The sequence below is a fragment of the Brassica rapa genome, chromosome A10 (genome assembly GCF_000309985.2).
Source record: "Brassica rapa cultivar Chiifu-401-42 chromosome A10, CAAS_Brap_v3.01, whole genome shotgun sequence".
Taxonomy (NCBI): domain Eukaryota; kingdom Viridiplantae; phylum Streptophyta; class Magnoliopsida; order Brassicales; family Brassicaceae; genus Brassica; species Brassica rapa.
Window position 1 is genome coordinate 8,361,351 of NC_024804.2, and position 18,342 is coordinate 8,379,692.

Here is an 18,342-nt window from a genome sequence, read left to right on the forward strand (position 1 = left end):
TCCATTGAAATTGTCCATGCAGGACTACCAACCAACCAGGTTTTTTTTAAAAGTACAGACTTAAGTAATAAAGCAATACGTGCCAGTAGGCATTTGAAAACCCAAACAGAAGGGTAAGAAAAAGAACCAGAGTTCATCAAACTCGAAGACTTCATGCTGCTTCGAGAGAACCAAGATAGAGATTATTATACCACAACTGATGCTTCCATATTGATACGAGCATCGAGCCATTCCGGGCCATTCCTTGCCAAATAAGATTGCTGCCATTGGACCTGCAAGGCACTCTCTGCAATGTTTTGAGCAATTGTGTTACACCCGTCATTGATGCGAACCACTCGATAAGTTTCAAACCGATCCAGAGCTCTCCGAAATCTCTTCCAAAGTGAGTTTAGGCTCCATGGAAGGGATGCCTGAGAAAAGTTCTTCTGAGCTTGGGGAGAAGAGGTTTCAAGAATGATTCTCCTCACCTGAATGTCATTCAGAGCTTCTGTTGTCCACACCATGCCGATCATAGTAGCTTCCACCTGAGACCGAATTCCGACAAAGGAACGTCGACTATGAAATAAAGCTTCCCCAAAAGAATCTCTAACAATCCAAGCTGCACCGACATTACCAGTTTGTGCTTCCCACACCGTGCTCGCGTTGCACTTAAAGTATCCCAGTGGTGGTTTCTCCCAAGCCTGTGATGTCTTCTCTTCCACTGTGATCTCAGGAGGGTCATCTGGAATAAAAGAATGCAAATGCAACCAAACTGCGGCTTCCTCCATAGCTTTGTCAATAACTGCTTCAGCATTGAGGCGTCTTTGCTCAAAACAAAACAAGTTTCGAGCCATCCATATCTGCCATAGTATCCAAGGAAATGCTAGGCGAATCTTGGGGTTCAAGGAAGGTTTTTTACTATTTGCCAGGAGGTGGTACATGTTCAAGAACGTCGAGGATGTTGAGAAACCAGCATGGGGGAGAGGAAAAGCTGAACGTTCCCATACTTCTTTCGCCAATGGGCATTGGAAGAGCATATGGCAAATCGTTTCAGGACCTTGTTGACATACCGGACATCTTGAAACAGTAGGAATGCCCCTAGAGACTAGTTGATGTTTCACTGCAAGGGCTCCAGATAAAATTCGCCACAGAAAGTGACGGAGTTTAGGTGATGTCTTCGTTTTCCATATGTCTTTCCAAAGCTGTTTCTCTAGAGGAGGGAGGGAGCATTGTTGCCCTGAGTTCATGTCGGTGATACATTCCGCTAACTTATAGCCACTCTTCGTATCGTACACACCATTCCTCGAGAGCCCCCACCATAGGTCATCGTTTTTATCTCTGTGAATGTTCACCTGAAGTATAAGCGGAATGTCTTCATCAACAAACAGCTCTTGTAGTTTGCGAGTGTCCCAAACACTGGAATTGAGAACCATCAAGTCACTGACTCTGAGTGTAAGGTCAACATCAGCATCTTGACGATACAATGGTGCTCTTGGAACTGGGCCCATGATCCATCTGTCTAGCCATACCTTCGTTCCTTTGCCATTCCCCACAACCTTGGTAAGACCTTGCTCTAACAGTTCCTTTCCGTGCAAGATGCTCCTCCAAGCATAAGAAGGGCGTGATCCTATACCGCTGGCGAGAAAGTTCGATCTTTTGAAGTATCTCGCCTTCAGTATACGTGCAACTAAGGAGCTGGGATTGTTCCATATCCTCCATGCTTGTTTGGCCAACAGAGCTTGATTAAATTTTTCTACCTCTTTAAAGCCAAGGCATCCAACCTCCTTGTCTCTGCATAATTTTTGCCAAGCTACCCATGAGATTTTTCTCCTATTATTTCCACTGCTCCACCAGAACTCGATCATTGCACTTGTCAACTTTGCACAAACTTCTTTAGGAAGTTTAAAGCATGACATTGCAAAAATGGGTAAGGCTAGGCCGATTGATTTAATTAGGATTTCCTTGCCACCTTGTGATAAGGCTTTAGAGAACCAGCCATTGAGACGGCCTTGTAACTTCTCCCGAATAAAGCTCAGTAACTTTCTCTTTGATCCACTAAAGCATTCTGGGAGACCCAGGTAGTTACCTTCTCCACCTATAGTGTCAATTCCAGTGATGTTCTGTATCGACGTCTTTATATTCTCAGGTACCTTCGATCCAAAAATAATTGATGATTTCTGGAAATTCACCATTTGCCCTGAAGCTTCCCCATATACCTTGATGCAGCGCATTACTTCCTCCGCTTCAGCAGTAGACGACTTGCAGAGGAGGAGACTGTCGTCTGCGAACAACAAGTGATGAATTGAAGGGCACGACTCTGTCAGTTTGATACCGTGAAGTAGGCCAGAGGACTCCGAGGTGTTTAGCCTGCTTACTAGGGCTTCAGCACAAAGAATAAATAGGAAAGGTGACAAAGGATCGCCTTGCCGGATTCCACGTTCTGGTCTGATAAAGCCATGAGAGTTCCCATTCAAGAGTACCGAAAAGGTAACAGAGCTGACACAGGCCATTATCCATTTGATCCAAATATGATCAAAGCCCATTTTTTCCATTAGAACCTCCAAGAAATTCCATTCCACTCTGTCATAGGCTTTCGACATGTCGGTTTTTATTGCCATACACTCCGCTGCAATCTTCTCATTTGTTCTAAGTCCGTGGACCATCTCATGGGCAATGATTATATTGTCTGATATAAGCCGGCCAGATACGAAAGCTCCTTGCGTCTCTGAGATGATATCAGGGAGAATTGGCTTAAGGCGATTACACAAGATCTTTGAGATGATCTTGTACTGGACTGAACAGAGGCTTATCGGCCTCATGTCACGCACTCGCTCTGGCTTTGGTATCTTCGGAAGGAGGCTCAGTTGGGTATGGTTCCATCCCTCTGGTAGTATGGACGTATGAAAAAATCGAGAGATCTCCTCTGTGAGACTAGGACCGACGATGTGCCAAAACTTTTGATAAAAAATCCCTGTAAGTCCATCCTCTCCTGGTGCACTACTCCCTTTGACACAGAACGCAGCGGCTTTGATCTCGTCTGGCGTAATCGGAGCTATTAAACCAGCATTCATCTCCGGCGTCACCCTGCTGGAGAAGCCTTGGAACAGGGTCTCTAGGTCAAAGGGGTTAGAACTGGTGAAAAGGTCTCTGAAGAATTCTACTGCCAAATTTCCCTTAGACCCTTCAGAAAAGTGTTCCTGGTTGTTATCATCCAACAACATCAGGATTCTATTTTGAATTCTCCGACCTTTAACACAATTATGAAAATAACTCGTGTTGCGGTCGCCAGCTCGGAGCCATTCCTCACGGCACTTTTTTCTCCAGAAAAGTTCCTCTTCTCTAAGCGCCATCGCAAGCTCTTGCTTCAGTTTCTGCATCAATCGATAAGCTGGATTCTGTTTTACCACTTCTTTCTCTAGTGACGCACGCAAACGGACGATCTTCTCTCTGGAGTTCAAATTTGCCTTCTTCTTCCACTCCATTATCTTACGCCGACATCTGCTGATACGATCCATCGTGCATCCTTGGCCAGTCCCATCACCCTCCCAGCTTCTACGAACCAGATCCTCAAATCCTTCCCGAGAAAGCATTCTCTTATCAAAGAAAAATCTGCCTTTATTCGGTTCATCTCTCTCCAATGCAAAACATATGCGTATTGGTCTGTGGTCAGAGGCCCATAGTTCAAGATACTCCATATTGGAGCGAGGGAATAAGGAGAACCATTCACTATTGCCAAAGCTTCTATCCAGGCGACACTGAACCCACACCTTCTCTCTCCATCCTCCCCAAGATAGACTGATACCAGTATGTCTAACTTCTTTAAGCTTACAATTCTGTACCATGTCTCTAAAATCCCAGAAGGACGATTCTTCACGTACTGCTCCCCCGCTTTTCTCGTCATTAGACAACAGCTCGTTAAAATCACCAGCTAAGAGCCATGCTTCATCTCTTAGCAATCCAATATGAGTAAGCCGATCCCAAACTTCCCGTCTTCTGGCCCTCACAGGATCGCCATACACACAACTCAAGTAAAAGGAAGTTGATCCTATTGATACCTTCAGATCAATAATCCTTTTATCACTAGACAGCACCACAACATTATAGCTATCTTTCCACATTAGTGCCAAACCCCCACTTAAACCTTCTGGTTCCACTGTAATCAACTTGTCATAACCCAAAGTTTTCCTCAAACCATTAACAAACTCAAATTTCTGCTTAGTTTCCATCAAGAACAAAAAATCCGGAAAGTATTTGCGACGATATTCCCGAATTTGCTGAACTGTCTCGGTGCTTCCTGCTCCTTGACAGTTCCAACTCAATATGCTCATTGGGGAAGCAGCGGCTTCAATACGGAAGCCACCGTTGAGTCTGAGGTTTTTAGAGTTTTGTTTTCTGTTGCTGACAAAGGAGCATTGGACTTCCGTTTCATTGTTGCAGGTGTTGAAGGTGACGGAAGAGAAACTAAGGCCGATGAGCCAGCGCCTAGTTTTGTGCTTGTTTTCCTCTTCCATGAAGGAGGACGCCTTCTCTGAGATTTGCTCGAGTTCAAGTTCTCTGTGACTCGCCCCTCCGAAAAAGGGCCTAAGTGAAAACCCGTAGGAACCTTAGTTGGAGCAGAGAAAGCAGTAGCTTGGATAGATGAAGAACCGGATTCTGCCTCATTTTCTGAAGCCTCATTCCCGCGTGGTGAATTACCAATTTGCAGAGGACCAACTCGAGGTCGTTTCTCTACCGCTTCTTGGAAGGAAAACACGTGACCTTTGCCCTTGTCTCGATCGCGTGTGATTCTTGTGATCCTCGCAGACGATTCCTCTTGACTCTCAGCAATCCCTTGCCTTACTCTTTCAATTCGTGCCAACCTCTCTGTTTCATCTGCATGAGAAATGTACAGCATTGCCATCTTCTGGTCTTGTTTCGACAGCTCAGGAAACAGAGGAGGGAAACCAGGAGGGCCGTCCCATTTATCCAGCTTCGCTAACGACGTAGTAGCCGGCGAAAGAGGATTACTAGTAGTACCAACATGTTTTGGTTCCAACTGATTTCCTCTGTTTGACCCCCTCCTGAGTAAAGGGCATCGAATCTTTTCATGCGTCATACGCAAGCAATGTAAACACCTCTTGTAGATTTTCTCATACTCATACTCAATCGTAACGATTTCACCCGGAATTGTTAACTTGCGGGAAGCTTTCAGAGGGTTCTCCACTTTAAACGTGACCAATGCCCTAACATACTCTTTCGTATGAGAGATCTCAGGGTCATAAGCAATCTCTTCCACCAACCCTACTTCAGAAGCTAGCTTAAACATTGTTTTCGTGGTGAAGAAGTTAACAGGGATGTGTCTGATTCGTACCCAGAGCATCATTGATTGGAGATAATCTTCCGCAGGATGCGCGGTCCATCTTTCCAGCAGCAGCGCCCAGTGATTGTATGACCAGGGCCGATCCTTGAGAACAGTTTGAAGGTCTTCCTCCCTCTGGAAAATAAATTGAAAACAGTCTCTAGACAAAGCAATACCACGCACTCTTCCAACAACCCTCCATGCCGTGGGCATATAATCTATCATTCGAGCCATCGACTGACAGTCGGGGTTCACTAGGCGTCCCATCAAACTTTTTTCGTTTTCATCCAGGACTCGAAAGCTTGGATCGTCACCGAGATTCAGAGGTTCTTCCTCCTCAAGAGACATCGCACCGATCGCTTTGTGAAGTGAATCAACCATGACAATCCAAACGCCGCCGTACACCGAGGTAGAATCACGCCGGAGAGGGAGATTGTTTGGGAGAAGGTTCACAATGCAAGACGAGAATTTCCCTTTGATCACGCTAAATTCAGACACAATTTTTAATGACATCATTGTGTAAAGGAAATATTAGATAGACAAAGGAGATTTAAGGAAAGTATTTGATTCGAAAATGAACTCAAAGGAAGGATTAGGAAAGTTGAACGACAAGAAAGGAAATTCAAATCTCGCTCACTAAACAGAATACCGTGGCTCGGGGGCCGGTAATTGGATCCACTCAAGAAGGAGGGAAAGAGGCAGGTTTAAAAAAGGAAACAGACACCCAAAAAGATCACCGGAAATCGCCTCTTATTAGAGAGAAAAAAAAGAAAAACCTGATAATTTATGTTCAGTTCAGTTTTTTTCTGTTTTCATTTTGGAGAAGTTTTTGTTTCACTACGTTGTTTTTGGACTACGAAAATCATTTGAATGAGAATAAGTGATTGTATTTCTATTTAAGTATAGGCACGGTCTTTTTTTTAAGCAACTCCGGACCCCATTTTGGTTGTTGTTTATTCCCCAAGTATTGCAGGACCGCCCATGGCCGCAAAATGGCAGAACTACCTTCAAAAACGGTTATATCATAGAAAATAAAACGTAAAACAGACAACTTTACGTTTCTATACTGACAAATACAAAAACTATTAACTAGAAATTGAGTGTTTTATAGATTACTCGTAAAATCAACATAGATATAACATTTTAAACTCTTATATAAATAATAATATTTTAATGATAATATTTATGAAACTCTTATAATTTTATAATATTAATTTATTCAGTTAACCTATTTAAAAATAAGGTAAATAATTATAATAAAAGGAAGTGTTTTAATAAATTTACTAGATTTTGATCCGCGCTTTGAAAATGCAAGATAACTTTTCGATTAACTATTTTGGGTTAAAAGCAACAACAATTTTTATTTGTATTTTAACATTCTTCTATAAGTTATATTGTTTGTATAGTACTATAAAATACATATTTTCAGTCAAAAATGTGTGATTTGTTTTCTTTTTTATAAAAGAAATTAACTTACAAAAGAAATTTAAAGATGATATGCGTATTTAATTAATAATGATACCCAAGTTTTGAATGCACATGATTATTTTTGGTTGAAGAACATAGTGTAACAATTTATACAATGTATATGTTAAACCAGTGTACATGATTTATTTAATTTTTGCTACACACTAAAATTTTCATTCCTATTTTAAAATATATGAGAAATAATCATCATAGTTATCATTTTTTTTTTTTTGGTGTTTCATGTCCGATAAAGATTCACGGTCAAACCGATAAACCATGTAACCCATATATAATATGGTTCATGTTTAATAGAAAATTATTAATTAAAAACCAGATAAAACTTGGTAAAACTTTAAAACCCCCATCATTACCCCGTCACCAGACAGGTTGACTCCGTGAAATCCCAAAAAAAATCTGACAATATTTTTAAATTATTTGAATAAACTTCTTATATACTTTTAATATTTTATAAACTTTAATAAATTGATTAATTTGTGATTTTTACAACTTTGATTCAATTTTTATTATGTCATTCAATGAAAATGAAGATAATGAAAAGCCTAAAAACTGATCATGTATTTGTAAGTTTGTATTTTTATTTATTTTAGATTTTAAATTTTTTTATGATACTTTTTTGTAGTTATTTATTATATTAACATTTTTGACAAATTTCTAATTTAATATTACATATTTTCAAATAATTGTTTTTCTTCACAAATAAATTTTTTTAAAAAATATAATAATTAGTTATATTTTCTAAATAAAGCATTAATTTGATATTTTCTTAAATTTTTAATTTTTAAGGATATTATATTCATATATAACTATATATTATAATTTATTAATATATTGATATGCGGTTTGCTAACTATCGATCCAGGGACTCGGTAGTCCAAAGAATAATTCACATTAATATCCAGATCATATATTAAACTATTAGTTTTATTCTATTTTAGTTGTTTAGCTTTTCAGTCTTAAATTTATGGATATAAGTTAAATGTTATAAATACAATAATGTTATGCTTATGTTTGGTTATAACCCATCATATTTTTAAATAAATAATTTTTTTAACTAAAATGAAAATATATTATATATTTAATATATTGTTTCTTACCACCTACAGCTTGACCAAAATATTTTTTTGACGTTCATTATAGTTTGTATAAATACATATGATTATACATTATAAGAATCTCTTAGATATTATTTGAGAAGTAATTTTTTCATGTGTCATCTCACAATCATTTTGACATAAAATGATGACATATCATACTTACGATTATGACATTGCTTACGGTTAATTGTGACATGAAAATTTACATTGAATGTTGATTAATTATTTTTGGTCATTTTTCTAAAATATGGTAATAAATCATAAATCATCATTAATATAACAATAAATAATATAATACTATAAATATAAATATAATAATATTTTATAACTTTTGAAATATTATTTAGTATATTTTTATAATTATATAAATAAATTTTATTACTAAAACAATTCTTCCAAAGTTTATGCAGCTTTTTTATAAAATTGTAATTTTCTAATCCTAATACCATTTTTTTAATATCTACAAACTATAGAAATATTATTTGTTTTACATTATGATAGTTATAACCTAAAAATTTCTCTTAATTTTATAGAACTTGATTTAATAAATTTTAACAAAAATAAATAGATTAAAAATCTTTCCAAGATTAGAATTTTGAATATATATATTGACTTAAATATTAAAATTAACAAATTTTAAACATTATATAATAATTAAAGTTACAACTTAAACTATAAAGTTTTATTTCATACTATTATATTATTATAAATGGAAAATTTAGTTTTGTATATATAACATAATTATATACACAAAGAAATTATTAAATAATATAACTAGGTATACAAAAATAAAGTTGAAATTTTGTTTCTAACAGAAATCTATTATATGATGGAAATTTTGAATTCAGCATATCGTTTATTTTATTAATTATTGATTGCAATACTTATATTATAATATGATTTGTTAGTGATTACAGTTTTACACTAAAGAAAATTCTATAAATTAATCATTGATCGACATGTTATATATGTATTTAATACGGACAAATGTAACATGTTGTTCAATTTCTTTTACGTGCCATGTTAATAGGAAAGTAGAATCAATTTCCAAATTTTCCATATTAATAGGAATTATTTGTTTTCCGAATTCAAATAATTTCCATAATATGTTTTTAAAAATTAAATGCCTTGTAAATATTTTCAAAAATCAAGGATACCTAAAAAAAAAAGGTCTTGTGTTTTAGTAGTATGGATTCTGTAAAATTTAGTTTAATTAATAATATTTTTATTTTCTTATAATATATAAATAATAATAATAATATCTTTGATTTTTTTATAAGTATAATTTATATTTTGTCATTTAACAAAATTATCTGATAAGAAAATACTGCACAGTTATAAGCTTATAAATATTTATCTAATTTATATTTTCACTTTTTTTTGTCATCAATTTATACAGACTCGAATCTATAACTAAATAAGTCTAAACAGTATTATTAATCAGAATCTATAACTAAATAAGTCTAAGGGAAATTGCCACAAATACCATATTCATAATACCACTTTTAATGTTTACACTAATCATTTTTACCCTTACTTTTAATGAATGGTATACCCATAGGTATGGATGTCAAAATGGGTAAAAGTTAATGGATCAACCCAAACCAATCTAAACCATGGATCTTAATGGATAGAATAATTGAATACAAATAGATTAATGGATTAAATTGGTTAATGAATTTAATGGATTGGGTTAAAATGGTTTGGATTGTAATGCATAATGAGTTATCCATAACTAAACCAATAACAATTTATAACAAACAAAAACACAAATCAAATATATAAACAAAAAAAAACAAACCAAATTTCTAAACCAATTTTACTACACCAAATTTTATTTATTTTTTTTAAAGGTTTTCATATTAAATATTTTTGGTTTTTTTTCAAACATACAACAGCTGGAAATTAAATAAAACTAAAAAAAAACCTAAAAATGAAAAGAACCAAACCAGCGCACAAACCGGTTTACCAAACCGGGAGTAGGCCTAGAAACCCTAATTAGCCGCAAGGAGAGTAAAAGAGATGACGGTCGCCACCGAATTGAATCCGCCGGAACCTTCCTCCGAGGAGGCGCCACGTCGACCGTGATTCATCGCCTTAGCCGGAGCATCGGAGCGAAACAAACCGAAAGATGAAAGAGCTTCCGGCGGCAACGAAACCGAAGAAGCAAAGGGTGAGAGATCCCACCAGACGCAAACAGTGAGATCCGCTTTTGGAGAGCACCTGAAAAGAAAAAGAAAGCGCAAGAGGGAGAGGAAACCACCGGATCTGGTCGGTATCGCCGGTTCGGAGCAGACGCTTGGATTGGTCTAGACCGCACCCTGCAATCCACTCGCTTCCACCGCCTCCATCCTTTCTCCGTCTCAGCCGCGTCCGCCGTCCTCAAAGCAGACAGCAAAACTGATTGAAAAGTCCGCCTAAGGTCCAGATCCAAAGAGACCATCCCTTCCACGTCAAGCCACCCCTAAACGAAAACCCGAGCCCTCGCGCCTCATCACCAGAGAATACTCCACCGCCGTGGGTAAGGAGGAGAGAACCGAAGAGAGCTTGGGGTCCATGCGCCTAATCCGACCCCTCAGATCTACCGCATGAAGCTAGAGCCCCAGCCAAACTCACCTACCACCGCGCAAAACACCACCGCCTTTGAAGCTCCACTCTCACAACACCGCCACAGATCTCGAGACCTAGAAAAAAGACTCAACGCGTGGTGGCAGAGATGAGACGCAGAAAGAGCTTGAAAACATATAATCTAAAACTATAAAAAAAAATATTTTTTTTATATCTAGGATATTAGGGTCCTTTTACCTATTAAATGAAACATTTTGGGCATTTTCCTCTTTGTGGTCTATTTTTGTAACCAAAACTTGAAAATGGTCTATTTAGGAGAATTGCCATATATATATATATATATTTGTTAACATCCAACTTTTTATATATATAAAACTATTATATCTTGATTTTTTTAGTAAGCCAAATTTAATCATAAATTTTGCCAAATCATAAAATCAAGTTTTCCACCAAAACTCTAAATTGGATTTTTTTTCATCAAAATGCTAAATCTCATTTTCCCACAAGAACGACAAAATCATGTTTTTCCGCCAAAACCGCAAAGTCGTGTTTTTCTGCCAAAACCGTAAAATTGAGTTTTACGCAAAAAAACGCAAAGTTGTGTTTTCCCACCAAAACCGTAAAATCAAGTTTTCCCGCCAAACCGCAAAGTTATGTTTTCCCGCCAAAGCCATAAAATCAAAATTTCCCGCCAAAACGACAAAGTCTTGTTTTTCCGCCAAAATCGTGAAATCAAGTTTTCCCGCCAAAATTGTAAAATTTAGTTCTCCGCTAAAACCATAAAATTGAGTTTCCCGCCAAAACCGCAAGATTGAGTTTTTCCGCCAAAATAAAAAAAATTGAGTTTTCTCGCCAAAACTGCAAAATCTTGTTTTCTCGTAAAACCTTTAAAATTGAAATTACTGCCAAAACCGTGAACTCAAGTTTTTCCGCCAAAACCGTAATATTGAGTTTTCTGCCAAAACCATAAAATCGAGTTTTCCGCCAAAACTGCAAAATTGAGTTTTCCCGCCAAAATCGTAAAATTGAGTTTTTTTGCCAAAACTGTAAAATCGTGTTTTCTCGTGAAAACCGTAAAATTGAATTTACAACCAAAACCGTAAAATTAAGTTTTCCGCCAAAACCGTAAAATTGAGTTTTCCCGCCAAAACCGCAAAATTGAATTTTCCTGCCAAAATCACAAAATCGTTTTTTTTACGCCAAAACCGAAAATCGTGTTTTCCCGCCAAACTGCAATATTGTATTTTTCCGGCCAAAACCGTAATACTATGTTTTCTTGCGAAAACCGTAAAATTGAGTTTACCCACCAAAACCACATAATTAAATTTTCTCGCCAAAATCGCAAAATCGTGTTTTCTCACAAAAACCGCAATATTGTATTTTCTGGCCAAAACCGTAATACTGTGTTTTCTCGCTAAAACCATAAACTTGTATTTCCGCTAAAACAGAAAATCTTGTTTTCTCGCAAAAACGTTAAAAGTAATTTTCTCACTAAAATCACAAAATTATCTTCTCTGCTAAAATAATAAAATGGTTTTTAACACCAAAACCATATAATTGTATTTATCAAAAGTCTAAGTATTCTTTTTGTTTTCAGCCCCAATGTAATATTTTTACTTAGTAACCATTTAAGCTATATAATTATTGTTCATGGGTTAACCATCAAAACCATTAAATCATTAACTTAAATGAGTTATGGATTGACCCAATCCATTTGTCAAAAAGATTGGTTAAAACCATAACCGATGTAGGCTTAAAACCATTTGGATATGGTTTGGTTTGGGTTGGTTTACCCATTTTGTCACTTACATTTATGGCTGAAGAGGGAAAAAACAAAACCAAAATAAATAAATAACCATTACATAGACAACATTAGTTTTTTTTTTTCACAAACATAAGCACTTAAAAAAAATAAAAAACAACAACATTTTTATCCCAAATGAAAAACAAAAAAAAATTAGAAAAACACAAACCAAACAACTTAAAACCAAATGCAACAACTTTAAGCACAAATGCAAAAACAAATAAGTTTCCAAATTTTCCTTGGAAAATTTTTTAAGCAAACATCACACAACAGTTATGAATAAACTGTGGGAGCTCAGCACCAACACACCAATGTTTTATTTCTTCCCAATGTTGCTCTTCCACGTCTGGAGAAGGACGGCATGAGTGAACTACTGTCTTCCTATGCCAAGAGTGAGAAGTTCCAATCACCAGAAGTCTGTCTCCCATCGATTTAAACGCAATCCCCCAACCGAAGGCAGCGTTTGCGCTCACAGGGACAACACCAAGCTTCTTCCAAATATTTGTGTTTATATCATATACCCGAAGCTCGTTCAAAGATGTTTCTAACATGTATAGATTGTCATCAACCACAGCAATAAGGGGCGGAGATTGGGAATGCGCAATGACTGTCATGTCTTTTAGCATGTCAGGTATCAACTCCCAAGAATTGGTCGTCTCATCATAACTTTCTCCACAAGTGAGGTGTTTATCATTATCATCTCGGCCACCGAGGACGTAAAATTTTCCACGCAAGAAGCATCCTGAGCTGAACTTCCTTGCTTTATGCATTCCATTAATCATAGTCCACCTTTTTGTATCAGCATTATACTTTTCTACAGTTTGCACAACAACAGGGTTTCCATTTTCATCCATTTTAATGCCTCCTGCAAAAAATGCGGTTTTACCATTGCTCGCAGAACCGTACATGGCCCTCGGTGTGATCATTGAAGGACCTTTGAACCACTTATGATTCTCTAGCTCATAGCGAAACACCACAATTCCATCTATTTCTCTCCCTATGACAATTAGTTGAGTACCCACACTAACTGTTTCCTTATCGCTGTGGAAAAAGCAATAGTCAGAAGAAGGAACTTTAGGAAGTCTCTGAAAGGTTTTAAAATCCTTATCAAACATTTCCCAATTAGATACAGCCCCTGAATGCAAAATCACATAGGGTTTCACAAGTCCCTTTTCTTGTCTCACCCTAAAAATTTCACAGCTCTTTAATAACTGCAAGAATTTCTTGTTAAGAAACTGCAGTTTCCAGTATTCAAAGCATGGTAGGCGAGCAATGATCTCGACCTCAAGCTCGTACAAAAGCTTATGATCAACATAACAGGCATCATGAGTTTTTAGACCTGCAAGATTCTGAAATTCTTTTGCAATTTCTCCTTTTTCTTCCTCGTCGGAATCAGAACAAGGTTTCACATTCAAGTCAAGTATGTGAGGTTTAATGCCAACCATTGAAATCTTCCTTGGTTCAGATTGGCTCAAGCTTGCTTCAACTTTAGGAGCCTGGTCTTCTCTTAACATTAGCATATCTCGATTTATTTTAGCCATCTCTTTTGACATCAATTCCTGTAAATTTAAAAATAATACTATGAATAACATCATTCAATTCCAAGAATCTAACATAATTTTTTTTACTACATATAATTACAAACAATTTTAAGTATTTGACTCCTAATTTTTATTTACAGAAACAATAATGAGATTCTGTTATATGAACTGGGAAATCAAAGAGATTCAAAAATTGCATTAAGTAATATAAACTCAAAAATTGCAAGCAAATAATTAATTAATGCTATATAATTTATTGCTTTGAAAATTTAATATTTCAATAGATTAAGAAAAAATATTTCCTTAGTCTATACAATAATGTGAGCCACTAGAAAAAATGTAATTTAAATTTATGCAACACGACGGAAATGGACAAGCACTGTTCTAAAACATATAATTACAGGCCTTTTACGATTATAATTTTTCTATTTAAAGAACTTCCAAAATATCAAATTGGGAATATGTATTATTTCTTATAAGTAAATCAATATAATTTTAAAACTAAGCATATTATAACAAAGATTAATATATTCTGTGATAGTGATGCAATATAAAAATCTGATATGTAATAATATCACTAGTGATTAGATTTATCATAAAATTTGCATGTGTACCTTAAAAACTGATAGAAATTCTTTATTGAATGCTCTCTTGAATCCCAGTTATATTTAGTTAGTTGAAAAGATGCATAAGAAATCTTGACTAAGTTACTCAGATATATATAGCATATGTGTTTTGAATTTTAGCTCTACCATATTATAATGTTTTGTTAAATTTTCTTACCATATTAATACAATATCTTTATTCAACCTTCTACCATAAATACAAGTAATAAATTATCTAAACGTTCTAGTGTATTATTTGTTCATGGTAGTCAAAACTGCAAAGAAAAGTTAGTCTACCATGAACAAATAATACACTAGAACGTTTAGATTAAAAATTTCAGTGTTTCGTATAAACAATATGAGTTATGAAAAATACAAAGTACCTTAAGTCCATAAAGTAGAGAAACCAGACCTTAAGACCAAGGCTTCGAGTTCTGTCTAGATTAAGGTAAAACCCACACATCATATAAGATCATATTTCCCATGTCTTGAGCGCCAGATCATCATGAAGAGTGCTCTCTATTTTCTTAGCACTAACATCTTTCCAGTCTATTGAAAGTACTGTCCCATTAGATTCCACCTGTTGATTGTGCAAAACTGCAAAAGAGTCAATCAAAATGCCAAAACATTGTAACCTCCATGAGAGAAGAAAGACTAAATAGGAATATAGATAGATAGATACTCACATATGATTTGCTCTAGAACTCCTCATATCCTCATCAGAATTCAAATATATATCATAGAAGAACTTGTTCAAAGCAGCGTCTCCTTCAAGCTTATCATCCTTCTATTCTTCTTCACTTCAGCTTCAAGCTTGTCATTCACCAATACTTTCTTGGAAGAACGATAAGCCGGTCTCATTGAAACCTCTGCACCATTACACAAACAAATAATATAAATTTTAAAATGTCAAGAGTCTATGATTCAAACTTCTCATCAGGTGAAACTAAATAAAAAGAAAAAAGAAAGTAGAAAACTTGTTTCAGAAATTCAGGTCTTGCAAAACTGCTGGTTGTTTGCCATGTTCAAGAGAGGCCGATGTGATTATCTCTGCTTTTAAAAGACTTTTCTCTTAATTTTAGTTGATATCACTTCATATCTGCATTTCACTACTGCTATCTGAATACACACCGCAAAGAAAAAAAAGGTCAATACAGTGTGTACAATTCAGAACATGGCATTGTTTGAGTTTAAAAGGACTGTTTGGTACTATCTAATAAAACGTATCATTTATATCTGATAAAGCGTATCCTTTAGATAACTCTTTGAAAAGTTAGAGTTCAAAAGGTTTAAAAAGACTGCTCGGTACTATCTAATAAAATGTATCTTTTAGATGTCAATTATCCAATTACATCTATAAAACCAATTACCTTTCCAAACAATCTCGGTTTGAGATGATACGCTTTCTCTCTTGGAACATCAGTCACAATACTTAGATGCAAAATCACTAACATAATTGACACAATTTACATAGAAGTGTTTATCATGGAGATGTGTTCTGAGAATGCATTATGCTTCAAACGATCACATTTAATACTAATCTTAAAACATCAAAAAAATATAATTGAGAAAAAATAAATATTTCACGCAAAAACCCAATAAAAAAATCAGCCATGAAATATAAAAGAGAGATTTGAATTACCTGAGATTTATTATCATTGGTTTCATTGTAATATCAGAGATGATTTACGGTTTCATTATTTAAGCCTTGAGTCAGAAAAGAGGTAATTGTAACAAAAATATTTAAAGATGTAAACAATCCCCAAAAGATAACAAATTATATAATTGATAGGACAACGTCAATGAGTTTCGAAGTTTTTAAGAAGCTTTGAGATTACCTATGGCTCTCAGACGTACCAAAGAGGATCATGCACAATAAATAAATTGCACTTGAATAGCATACACATCTTATATTATATTCTTGATAAGAGATTTAACTTTATAAAAAAAAAATTAACTTTTTCGAAAGGGATGATCAGTTCCTGGATAAACAGAGTCTTCTCTTTTTGTTAGTTGAATCACTACTGATGCAAAAATATAGATAGAGATACAACATGGAGAGGAAGAGAACAAAAATAAACGGAGAATACAAATCTCCCATAAAATTACCAGTAATGGTGTTCCCGTCTATGAGTTACTTATTGATTATCATACACCTGCGCAAGATCACAAAAGTAGGATTTAAATTAGAACGATCAAAAACATATGAAAACTTAAAAGGTAGATGCGTGAAACTAATATGGGTGGTGTGATATTTATATAGTAAATTAGTTTAAGTTTCTAAATGACCTAATTTTGAAGAAAAGCTATGAGATATAATATCCTCTAATAAATTTTAATTCAGCTATGAGATAGAATATCTTCTAATAAATTTTTAAAGATATTCTGGTTATAATATATACATAATTTTGGTAACTAAAATCTTGCTATATATATATATATATATATATATATATATATATTTAAATATTAAATACATGATATTAGGAAAAAATATATCTCGTCAGTTGATTGCAACTAGTTTTTCATAAAACAAATCCCACTATAAAGATTTAAATAATAGATAATAAGGAAAGAATAAGGAATTTTAACGTTAAAACTCCTCAACTAAGTTTGTTTTGTGTAAAAACCCCAAACTAAGTATTAACGAAAAACCCCATAAACTAACTTTATTTAATGAATTAAACTCTAACGGATCATAATTACCATTACTACCAGTAAATATTTAGTTTAGAGATTTCTACACTAAGTAAACATAGTTGAGGAATTTTACCATTATAAATGAAAAAAAATTCAAAATATTGTAATAGGAGCATAAATTTTCAAAATACATTTTATAAATTAATGTATAAGCTTCTATAAATGACTTAGAACCTCTTATAATAATTTAAACATCTGATAAGCCATTATAAATAATTGTATAAATGTATTTATAATTTTATAAATGATTTAAAAACCATGCATTGAATTATTAGACATTAATAGTTATTATGATACTTTATATACAAATATAATTCTTTCTATACGAATATAAAATCATTATATCAATTCAAATAAACATTTTTGTTTATTATTTTCTGTAATTATAAATATATAAAAAAAATTGATCGCATTATTACTCTTTCATAGTTTCAACAATTAGTTACCATAAATAATTATTTCTAATATTATGTAGATTATTTGGAAAGTGGTAATTGAATTATCCTTTTCTTTTAGATATAATTATAATAAATAAAATTAAAAATCATCGGTCAATCAAATTATAACAATTTGAAGAGTTCATTTTTGACCAACACGTAATAAAAAATCACTTATGTGACTTCTCAATAAATATATAGTAGAATTTATATTTTTATAAATAATTTATAACATTATATAAATAATTTTAAAATTCTGATAAATTTATTCTGTAAACAGCGATAAATAATTTAAAAATCATATTAATAAACATGTTTGGATTTTCTAATATTTAAAATAGTTATTATATAATTATATTCGAATACAATTCATCAAGTAGAGTATAAAACTATTATAACTATCTTATATAAAAATTTGTTCATTATATCTTATAATTTATAAATATTAAAAGTAATAAATAAAACATTATTAATCTTTCTATAATTTCGAGAATTATTTGGCATAAATTATTATTTGTAATATTCTTTACATTATATGGCAAGTGATGTTAAATGTTTTTAGACTTACCTTAAATTTTTAGATTTAATTTAAATAAATAAAAATTAAAAACAATCGACCAATCAAATTATAACAATTTTTTTGAAACTTCACCTATGAACGACACGTCACCAGACCTCAATAAAGTGACTTCTTTTTTAATATATAGGGGGATTGGGTTCACATAAAATACGATAAAATGATATATTAAAATTACCAAAACTAAATTAGTTTATTCTTTGTTTTAGTA

At 33.9% G+C, this 18,342-nt stretch overlaps 2 protein-coding genes across 2 annotated transcripts; both read right to left on the reverse strand.

Moving 5' to 3' along the window:
• Positions 1 to 4,524: 4,524 nt before the first annotated feature.
• Positions 4,525 to 5,830, reverse strand: LOC103833535. Its single transcript, XM_033282881.1, has 2 exons — positions 4,583 to 5,830; positions 4,525 to 4,533 (listed from the first exon to the last, which is right to left on the reverse strand). The coding sequence occupies exons 1-2, from the start codon at positions 5,828 to 5,830 to the stop codon at positions 4,525 to 4,527; spliced, it is 1,257 nt and encodes a 418-aa protein (XP_033138772.1).
• A 4,897-nt stretch (positions 5,831 to 10,727) lies between these two features.
• LOC117128868 (F-box/kelch-repeat protein At3g27150-like) lies at positions 10,728 to 17,284 on the reverse strand. Its single transcript, XM_033281435.1, has one exon. The coding sequence runs from the start codon at positions 13,864 to 13,866 to the stop codon at positions 12,523 to 12,525; it is 1,344 nt and encodes a 447-aa protein (XP_033137326.1). The 5' UTR covers positions 13,867 to 17,284; the 3' UTR covers positions 10,728 to 12,522.
• Between the last annotated feature and the right edge of the window lie 1,058 nt (positions 17,285 to 18,342).

What these genes read in the sequence shown, in the direction of transcription:
- LOC103833535 (XM_033282881.1), bottom strand. Translation starts at nt 5,830, where the DNA reads ATGTCATTAAAAATTGTGTCTGAATTTAGCGTGATCAAAGGGAAATTC.
- LOC117128868 (XM_033281435.1), bottom strand. Translation starts at nt 13,866, where the DNA reads ATGATGTTATTCATAGTATTATTTTTAAATTTACAGGAATTGATGTCA.